Source organism: Protopterus annectens, chromosome 3.part1 (genome assembly GCF_019279795.1).
Source record: "Protopterus annectens isolate FY-2018-M chromosome 3.part1, PAN1.0, whole genome shotgun sequence".
NCBI lineage: Eukaryota > Metazoa > Chordata > Ceratodontiformes > Protopteridae > Protopterus > Protopterus annectens.
Window position 1 is genome coordinate 672016170 of NC_056732.1, and position 10937 is coordinate 672027106.

General features: G+C 36.2%; 1 protein-coding gene across 2 annotated transcripts in view; it reads right to left on the minus strand.

The window, feature by feature from the left end:
• ADCY8 (adenylate cyclase 8) overlaps positions 1-10563 on the minus strand; it is a 2045143-nt gene extending 2034580 nt beyond the window's left edge. For both annotated transcript variants that reach the window (XM_044067040.1, XM_044067038.1), the window contains exon 1: positions 7818-10563. In XM_044067040.1, the coding sequence (XP_043922975.1) occupies positions 7818-8687 (870 nt within the window). In that variant the 5' untranslated portion in view covers positions 8688-10563. The remainder of the gene's footprint in view (positions 1-7817) is intronic.
• Positions 10564-10937: the final 374 nt, after the last annotated feature.

Genomic DNA, 10937 nt, shown 5'->3' on the forward strand with positions numbered 1-10937 from the left:
TCACAGCACACACTGACAAAATGTAACTACAATTGAAAATTAAAATTCTTCATATCCTTACTTTGTTTTGTTTAGTTAATAAAGTAAGTACAACTGTAAAAAGGGACCAGATTCAAATACGGCTAGGGCTTGCATTCCGGGATAAATTGCAATATGACCATGGCCTCAGACAGGTCCAAAGGCACAGATGAGGACATATGCAGGTCTGGTACTGCCCAGTGCTGGTTCTGCATTAACCAGTAGTCTCTTTAGTTCATCACTGTGGTTAGTATAATATATTACAGCAAGCCATGTTTTTCTTTACCTTACTTGAAGGACACTTAGTTGTTGAATGGTTTCTTGGTTAGCTGTCAACTAATACAAGAGATCTATAAAACAACTGCATGTATGACTTAGTAAAATATTTTGCTACCTTCTTCAAATTCTTGCTTCTGTAACTAATTCTCTGCATCATCACATTAAAGCAACCAGTTTCCTTACTGCAATATAGCTAGGGTGTCTATGTTTCCTTGTACTGTGCTATTCTCATTTACTATATGTCGTTACTTGTGACTGTGATTTAATTATAGATGATATAAAATATGCAACAGGTATGGTGCTTTACAACCCATTAAGAATTCTCTGTTATAAACATGTTTTATGACTTTAATGTGCTTTTTTTATGTAATTCCAGTTACTTGTAGCATGATGTATGTACATTTGTCATTATTCTTTTACTGGCATTTCACTCTCTGTTGTAAGCGATTCACAGGCCACATTAACAGATTTTATCTGAATACCTTAGGTCACACATTCCAAGCCAAGCACAACCATTCTTTAAATAAAGTTTCTTTGTTTGAATTTTTCAGTAAAAAGTCTTAATTTTCCACGCGGTGCAACAAGAAAATGCAATCAGCTTTATCCCATTATCACATAAACAGAATATGTACTCGGCTAAGATAAATCTAAAAGAATTTAACAATTTATTTTTAGTGTTTCTCTTACTTCTTGGTAATGATGCTGTAAAATTGCTCATTATATCAATACTCGTTACTGCGGTTAGTTGGGAAATAAAAATGTATACTGGTTGATGCCTATTGATTAGATAATGGTCTCTGAATGGTCTTTATATTATTATGCAAGTCTAACTGCTCCAGCTTTTGCATATCTTTTGTATAATTAGAAGATACTCAGGTATTTAGTTAAGTACTCTGAAAGTCTGAAAAGACATATATAAAGGACTTTGTGCAAAAAAAAAAAAAAAAAAAAAACAAGAGCTGCATGCCAAAATGTAGCAGCACAAAATGCAATTGCTGTTAAATAGAAGAAAAAGTCTGCACTACCCTGTCAAAATGAAACAAATCACAGTGCATGCTGATATGCGGACTCAGGGATGGCATTGTTTACCCCAAATGACCTCATCGATGATGCAGGACCAAAGCAGGTAACAGCAACATATTAAGTGATAATACATTTCAAGGCAGTATCCTCATTAATATTGAAAGACAAATCTGTAAACAAAGTAGGCAGTCTTTAGAAAGTGTATAGCTTTGATAGGTTCAGAGGAAATGAGTCAATAAGAAAATCATGTACAATGAATGTTAGACTCACCAAATCAAATATTAGAAAAGGTCTTAACATCAAGGTATTCCTAGAACTCCCAAGTTACTAGCAGAAATCTAAAACAAGGCACTCTATACAACTTCACAACTATCACTAACCATAATTCGCATTTCATTACTCATAACATTTAGAATCGGTAGCAAAAGGCAAACATTTAAGTTTTGAAAGGTTGAAGTGACTTTTGCGAGAATGTGTTTCTAACATGTCAGTGACCATATCCACTTATGCAGTGCAGAACCCAGTAATATAAGATACATATTTTTCATGTATTTGTTTAACTGGTCAAGGGTATTGATACAATCTGGACTCACTTTTACCATGAACTGGATTATACTCAAAAAGAAGATACAGCAATGAAGGGCAAGTGTAAAACAAAATAGTATAAACTTACCAAAGATGATACATGTGGCAAACATATGTGATTATAAAAAATAGAGTTACTGTCTCCATACCCACATATATACAAGCAGTAGAATAATAGACTGCACATAGATAATTCCAAAACAAATGCAATACTTCCACCAATTATCATTTAGCAATCATTTACAAACTAGTTAAAAAAGTTATACTTATGATAATATGGACAGCCTAGATAAAAACCTACATAAAAACCTACATGTATAAACTGGAAGATAAAAACTAAAATGTTATCAGGACTGCACAGATATAGCAAAAGTTAAAATAATGGAATGTTCTTAAAAGCAAGCATGCAGCATGAGGCTTGTCAAAACTTGACCAACTCACGGCCATAATTTCTAAGGTGGAATGTTACTAGCTTTGGATCAAGTGATTCTGGTATTAGCTGCAATAATGAGGAAAGAAACTGGATATATCTGAGTCTGGACTTCCCATTATATACTGTGTGTATGTGTGTGTGTGTGTGTGTGTGTGTGTGTGTGTGTGTGTGTGTGTGTGTGTGTGTGTGTGTGTGTCTGTGAGAGAAAGAGAGAGAGACTATATCTACAATGGTGTGCAACTTATATAATAAAACACACAGCTAATAACATATAAACTGTAGATGGAACATTTAATATTCAGAAAACTTCTTCAAACTTTCATTCAGTACTTAAAGTTCATTAGGAAACAAAAAAGTATTTTACATCAAGATACAAATATATACATATATAAGATCAAAATATAGACAGATAGAGAGAGAGAGATAAAAACACATATACAAATCAAGATACATGCATTTTGTGTGTGTGTGTGTGTTTGTGTGTGTGTGTGTGTGTGTGTGTGTGTGTGTGTGTGTGTGTGTGTGTGTGTGTGTGTGTGTGTGTGTGTGTGTGTGTCTGTGTGTGTGCGTGTGTATCTACAGATATATAAATATAAATCACAATTGTTGGAAAAGCAACACACACATAAAACAAATCCTTAATACTGGTGGTGACTACATTCCTTAAATATGGTCTTATGCCTTAAGACAGTATTTTGAAAGAGAATTTCCCATTCTCTTTAGGACAGTATTCAAGGCCATGTTTTTTTGTTTTGTCTGTGAACAATTCTTTTATGTATATATGTTGACTTAGAACGATAGAACGATTTTTCTGATCAATATGTAAGCATGGACTGAATCTTGAGGGATTATTTTCTTTTGCCAGTAAAAATATGTATGAGTATATGGGGAAGGATTCAAGTATGATTTTGGATACTGCTCAAAGCAGCATGGACGTAAAGCCTGATGATGTCATTACTACTGCAAGTCAGAAATATTTAATTTAACAGCTGTGAATCTGAAAGTAAAGCCCCAAGCTCAAAGCAGAATATTCAGTTTTAGTTTAAACTTAAGAGATACACATTCTTCCCAGTTAAAACTTTACAAAACAGAATGATTTGGCCATTACAAAACAGCCGTGATGTACGTTTTTTACAAGTAGGTAAGAGAGCAGAAAAAAATATTACATTAGGGTACAATGTTATAGGAAGGACTCGAATAAGAAATAATACAATGATTTTGCAATTATACGCTTGTATTTAATTTGACTTATATTGTCTGTGCCTCAGTTCTACCACACAGAACATGGTAAAAACTTTAAATCTCTGAAAGACAACCTTTAGTAATACACCAAAAGGAAAGTATCATAAACTAGTGCAACTTAGCAAGGACAGGATTAGCCTTATGATATTTTTTTCATACGACAATGGGAATAGTATAAGAGCGGCTTTTCAGATTCCAAGAGCAGTATTCAGAAATGATGTACTAAATTACCATTTCCATATACAGTATGGGTTCAATAGCTGGTACAAAACAATGCATAGTCCACCACATGAAACTGCAACAACTAGCAGAAACAGCAGCAATATCTTAAAAAGAATTAGCAAAAAGAGAACAGCTGGGCCCTTAAGCAAATTAGGCACAGAAAACGCTTGGCGTGAAAAAAAGAAAAAGCAGAAAAATGAAGGTTACAAAGATAAATAAACAAGATGCAGGTACATTTTCCTTTGAACACTGATGTAGATAGTAAAATAATAAAATAAAGTTTCTTGAACAGCAATTAATTAAAGAGTTTGGGAAGAAAATGTGATGCTTAGTCCTATAATAATCGCTGCTAAATATCACCAATGAGAATATTTTCATAATATTTTAGAATGTTTTCAATGAAATGAAGTGTAAATGAAACAGATAAAGCTAACATGGTACAAATTTCATAGTCACTGAGTTATTCCAGTTTATATCATGCTGTACTATATAGACACTCTTTTCTCTGACTACACTCATTTTAGTATTAAGTATATGAATTTTACATTGCATTACTACATTGTGGATTCATACCCACATTGCCTATGTTATGTATTGACTTCATCCACAAGCTGTTGATCTCTCCATTATGTATTGTTTCAAAATGAGCAAAGTAGAATTAGATTTTTAAATGATCTCATTGTTACAGTGTAGCACATTTGCCTACTGTTCGCATACTTATATGGTTCCAGCCTAGCCTCCTTTTCCTACTGCATATGCCTACCTTGACTTTTAATGCATGTTAATTGTTATACAATTCTGTTATTTCCTCAGCACCTGCTATACCTTACTAATGTTCCTGTTCTTTCCATCTGCACACTATGCCCAGTGATAACCTCTGCTTATCACAAGTGGTTGTTACAAATTATTAGACTGTGTACTGCATGTTCTTAAAATTTCTGATTTTAAAATATGTGGGATATATTTTATTTCACCTGAGTGTTCACTGTATTTCTTTCTACTGTTAACAAAGTATCTGTATGCTACAGTTATCTTTAACTCAGCTGCACAGCAGTGCCTGTACCACTATCCCCCTTTCCCAGAATAGGTAGCCCAAACTAAAAATGTGTGACAAATGAAGGCCCATCAGATTTCTCTACCATCTTGATTTACAGACTGAACAAAAATAAAAAGATTGCTTTCCACAATCTCTTCAAGGCTACTCTACAAAACAAGGACAAGGATTATACTTTGTTCTTTTTCTGAAACATACCGTCAATACTCGATGTGTAACTAAGCTTTAAAGTAATAGATAATCCTAAATGGTTATTGTCTTGGCAGTGATCTGTGAAGCTAGGCTGCAAAGATCTGATGTATATCTTATCAAGAGCTGAAACCGTGATCTAAAAAGCAGGTTAACCAAAAAAGGAAATGAAGGCAGGAAATAAACCACTAGAGGGTGCTAGAGCAACAACTGCTGTAATCCTGGAATGTCAGGCATTCAGCACCAGTGTATCAAGGACAGCACCTTTGTGCACACTTCTCAGTAGGATAGAAGGCTGCAGCTGTGAAATGGAAAAATAGAAGTGAAACTAACATACTACATGTCATGGCAAGGTTCCTTATTATTCAGACAGACATGAATAGATCATCACAATTTAATTTGTACAATTTGTATCTGATGTTACCCTGGTTATTGTGAAGTTTTATTTTTTATCCAAAATAGTGTGAACTTACTTAGGCGGTATTAAAATGATCTGGGGGGACAGTCATTGCAAGGCATGTGTGTATGAGATTTTTCACTGCTGTATTTCTCAACTGTGCATGTGCTAAGTAAGTATTATGTAACATTCTAACTGTCTGATGTCAAATAAAGTTTTTTGTGGATTCTTATTTTTTTTTTTTAATTTTCTAGTTCAAATGTTATCTATACAATAATGATTTGGTGGAAACATCCATAAAGAATAATAGCAAATTAGCCACCTTGAATATTAGCTTGTATTTATTCCACATTACTATTTTTATCTAGATGAGCACAATGTTTAGAAGGTGACACGTTATTAAATAATCTGTTGCACAGATTATGATGTAAAACATGGAGTAAACACATTACATGAATGTGATTATAAAATGACATTTCAACAATTCATTTATTTGCATTCTAATTAAACTTTGTAATTATAGTGTTTAAGAAAATATACTTTTCTTGCAAAAGTATATTCAGAAAGTCCTGCCATTTTAACATGGTGTGTTTGTATATAACTCCTGCTATGGTTTTGACTTGAACTAACACTTTAAGTATATTAAACTGTGTAGGTTAAACAATGTGAAGGTTAGTCAGACCATACTCTTGGCAGCAAATAGGGTAAAAAATACTTAACCAATGACATCTCAAAGTAACCAATAGGAAAGAATAGCAACTCTGATTTGGTGATCATGGCACTTTGATTTGGGTGACCATGGCACTCTGATTTGGGTGACCATGGCACTCTGATTTGGGTGACCATGGCTACCCAAATTATCATACAGTCTATTGCAAACACATATGAGGAGTGGTGTCCTTCCAAACCATGTATAATACATACATAATCAATTCAGTTCCAGAGAAAACTCCTAAAGATACCAAGTTAAGTCACAGAAATGTTTCATTTAATACCAGACATTGTACTTCTGTAAAATAGTTTCCTACTACTCTTCCCCTGCTATACTATCCTAGCTGTGCTCTGCATTTTAGTGTGAATTCAACACCTAGTCTGTAAACTTGGGATGCTTATGGTTTCATTAGGACCAGCATTACAGCAGTATCCATTGCACAGTATGTCATGTAACATATCCAGACAGGAAGAAAAAGGTTGGACTGTAGCATCAGCTATGTGACTTTTGGACTAAGTGAAATATGTACATAAGCTTACAAGCCACAGCCATTCTGATGTCTGTCTAACTCACTTTGGGCATGCTGACTGACATTTCAAGTATCTTAGCCCAGTTAGAGTACTGTTGTATATTCTTCTAAAATGTTTCCTTAAAATATAGGGCTATGACAATAAATGGACTACATGCACTTGCTAACCACTACTTTTTCTTGTGCTACTGTGTTGTTAATTTTAATTAAAATTGTACTTTCCTACTGTGTGTGTTTTTGCTATGGTCCTGCTTTAATACATGTGCTTTATATTCATAAAATAAAAGAATTTTTCTTCAGAATATCAAGGTAACATATAATCTGTGCAATGTGCCCTCTGTGAAGACAAACATGACCCTCAAATATGCGTTCATTACTGATACACAGTAACAGTAAAAACCTGCCCCAAGCCATTGTGAAAGCTATACTTCCTATAAGATAAATATATATATATATATATATATATATATATATATATATATATATATATATAAATTATAAATAAAGTACTATTACATTAGAGTATTATTAATGAAATATGAAAAGTACAACTTGAGGCTAGCAGGACAGACTTGTATAGCCAAAATAAAGCATACATGTCTATGTTAGTAATGCTATGTATTAGAGCATGAAAAAAGTTTAATGAATTGCTCAGTTAAAGAAAGTTAAACTTTTCATTATCCAGACAAATGATACCCTGAAAAGAATAAACACAGTTTATATATTCTCTCCAAGTTAGCTAAATGTTCACATTACACTGCTAATCACTCTGGGAAAGGTATTCAGATTTGACAATCACACATTATCTAGACAGTAAGAGAAAGGTTGCACTGTAACATCAGCTATGTGACTTTCTATTTCTAATTTTTGAAATACTGGTCTTTATACTCTCACAGTGTCTTTTAGACCATTGCTCCCATTAAAAATAGCAAGGTGGAATCAGAAGAACAGACAACAAGCAGGTACAGAACAAGTCTAGAGAGTACACATTACACTTGTGGACTATGATAACATATTAAGTGCAAGAAATAAGGTCATGGCGGGAAAGTTGCAACTTAATACAAAATACAAAGACACAAACATACAGCAGACACCAAAAATGCGGTCTTATTTGAAATCAAGACAGAAATGTACCTGATTTGTGGAAGTCACTGTGTGCCTGGGGAGAACCAGCTGCACAATAATATGTAGGGCTGAGGTCACCACGCCAGCAAGGATAGCCCATGTGAGGGGCAATGGAAGCATACTGTATGTAGCAAAAAGGGTAAAAAGTACATAGCCAATGCAATCTCCAAGTAGACCATAGCCAAGACCCGCTGCTAAAATCTGGGTGGCCATGGCTACCCAAGTTATCACACCACTATACTGCAAATACGTATGAGAAGTGGTGTCCTTCCTAACCACTACTAAGGCACATATAACAACTTCGATACCAGTAAAAAATCCTAACAAAATTCCTTTAATGGGGTCCATCGGTGCGGAGGCCAAGGTGAGATGAAGGATAAGCAAGGTCAGCTTAGTAAGGACGTCCAAAATGTTCATCACAACCTCTGACTTGCGCCTCTGTCCAAGGAAATAACGTTGATAAAGCCTTTCCAAATCTCTAGACTTAAACGCATTCCTTAAAGTCGGAAATATAATCCCCCGGTAGGTATAGCCCCAATTCAAGAAGAAATCAGAATTGCTTGGGGCACACTCTGAGTGGAGGAAGCCTAGGTCACTATTTGCTCTTTCAGGAAACACTTTGGTGCCACCATTGTTATGTCTGTCACCTAAGGATGCTTTGCCAGTGGATTGTTTACGGGCACTTGGGCCATATGAATCATCAGAACTTATTGTTTTTGTGCTGCTTTGTTCTCGTATAAAACGCTGCTCTGTTATATGACGGACGGCATTTTGCCATAAAAGACGTTTAGCTCTTGTACTGCTGTTGTTAACTGGTGTTTTGTTTATAGTATAAAGTTCATCGCTGGCACTGGAGCACCGTACCTCAGACAACTCCATTATTGGTCTTTGTTCAACAATGTTTGTGCGTTCGCCTGCAGTTGCACTACATCAATAAAATTATCCGGATACTCTTGTGCTTTTCACGTCTGTCCATGAGGACTTGTGATTGTTGGAAGTGCGGCGGATCACATTTTATTACTTCAGGTGCAAAGGGTATCCTCCTTAAGTAAGATGTTCCCATTTGCATTGTGCTTTTTTGTCTGAACAGTCCACTTGCAAACGCACGTACTTTGCAGCAGAGGAGGGGCAGGCTGGAGATTTTACACTTAATAAGTTACATTAGATCCTCGTTTGTATTAAAATGAGTTACCGCTTACTTCAAGAAAGTGATGCTGTCTCCAACGTGCACACGCAATTCCAGCACTAGAATCTCCATGTATCTTTCATGAGTGTGTGCACACCTCAATGCTCATAACATTACATAGCCAGCTGGACTTCTAAGAATGCCGCACACTTCCAATTAGCATGATATGTAGTAAATACCCGCAGGTTTAAAACCAATCAAGACACTTTTGCAGTATGTTCTGGGCTATGCAAGTAAATGACAACTCCTGAAGCATCAAAGTACGTGAACGCATAGCTATCTCGTTGTATCTAGATATGATTGGAATTTCTTTCCAAGTAGGAATTTAGGTATTGTGCTTCAACTTCCACCTCCATAAGTCTAATGTGGACTACTCTGCTTTATTTACAGTCATCCACCTGCATGCATGCTGGTATTTCAAATAAGTCCTTATGTATCGAGACTGATATTTTTGGATTATATATCATGCTAATGGGTAGTAAAACTAGCAGCAGTGTGTTTATCTCTCCATTACCGACTACTAATGAGGGTTGCAGGATAAGGTAAGTTTCATTGCAAAAGGACGACGATAGAAGCCAATAAGCAAACTCAGGCGCGCTTATCTTACTACCCAGACACTGTATATCGGATCATGTCACGGTGTCGAGAGACGTCCACTAGCTTTTGCAGTCAGGGATGCCTTCGTTGATAAAACTGTATGAAAGGCAAGTATCACTCCAAGCAGCTGAGAGCAAAGTCTGCCTTCTCTGTTTCAGAATCCAGCCTGGGTACATCTTTTTGGATCCAAATAGATAGCTTTCCTTTTTACTTCTACACACGGATTTGTAACTCGTGCAATCAACAAAAGCCACTGCTACGTTTGTCTTCCTCGTTTGTGAGCTGGCTTTTTGCACAAGATTATTAGTGTCTAGTCCAGAGTGGATTAATGGTTGTAAAGAAGTGGTGGAGGCGGGAACAATGTTATGGCGTCAGTAGACGTATTTTACAGCCCCCGTCCCGCTGCAGCGGTACCGCAGTGGGAGCACAAGGTCGCACCTAAGCTACCCGAGCACCATATGTTCATTTAAATGTACCCGTTTGGTGATGTGGCAAATACGCTGATGACCACAGGTCTTATTTGCCTACAAGGTGCGAAGCTAAGTAAAGGAGAAGTTGCAGGAAAAATCAACTTCAAAGTATTCACTCATCCGATGTTGCAGCAAAGTTCCGTGCATTCCGAATTGCAATTTGGTGCGTGCTGTTCTTCCTGATGACGATACCCTTAGTGCGTGCCAGTTGCCCTGGTTTCCAGGACAATAGGTTTACGGCTAAATGCTGCCTGCCGGGTGCATTCCAGTTTCTCGGTTGTGTTCCATTAGTGCAGCTGTCTTGTGTTATTAGCACTGAATTCCAAGCTGCTGAGCATTTTAGCCTTTTATTTTGTCCACTCGTGAGATGTGTGTGTGTTTTCCCAAAGATTTCCTGTAAATTATGCTGCATGTGTGAAAAGTGCTTACTCTGGAATGAATGGTGTAATTTTCATGAAAAAGTATGCTGAATCCATTAGTTGAAATTCACCTGAAGAGACAATAACCATGCTGTGTGCTCTACAGTTATTCCTGATTAGAATGATGAATCGATGGTCAATCAAATGCCTGGCACATATGTGCATTCTGCGTGTGTTTTAAGCTCTAGGTTACATAGGGTTCGCACGCGGTGTGTGTGTGTGTGTGTGTGTGTGTGTGTGTGTGTGTAGTCTACTTACAGAATGCGCAGCTAACATATGGCGTTTAAAATCTTACTGTAAAAATTAATTACATGTTGAGGCTAATAAAAGGTACGAACAAGGATGTAATTCTTAGGCATTCCTGTAATATTTAAAGAGATGAAAGAAACAAAAGAAATAAAGCTTCAAGGAAATATGAAGGTAGACAAAGGAGTCCCCAGAATTTCTGGAATTTTTA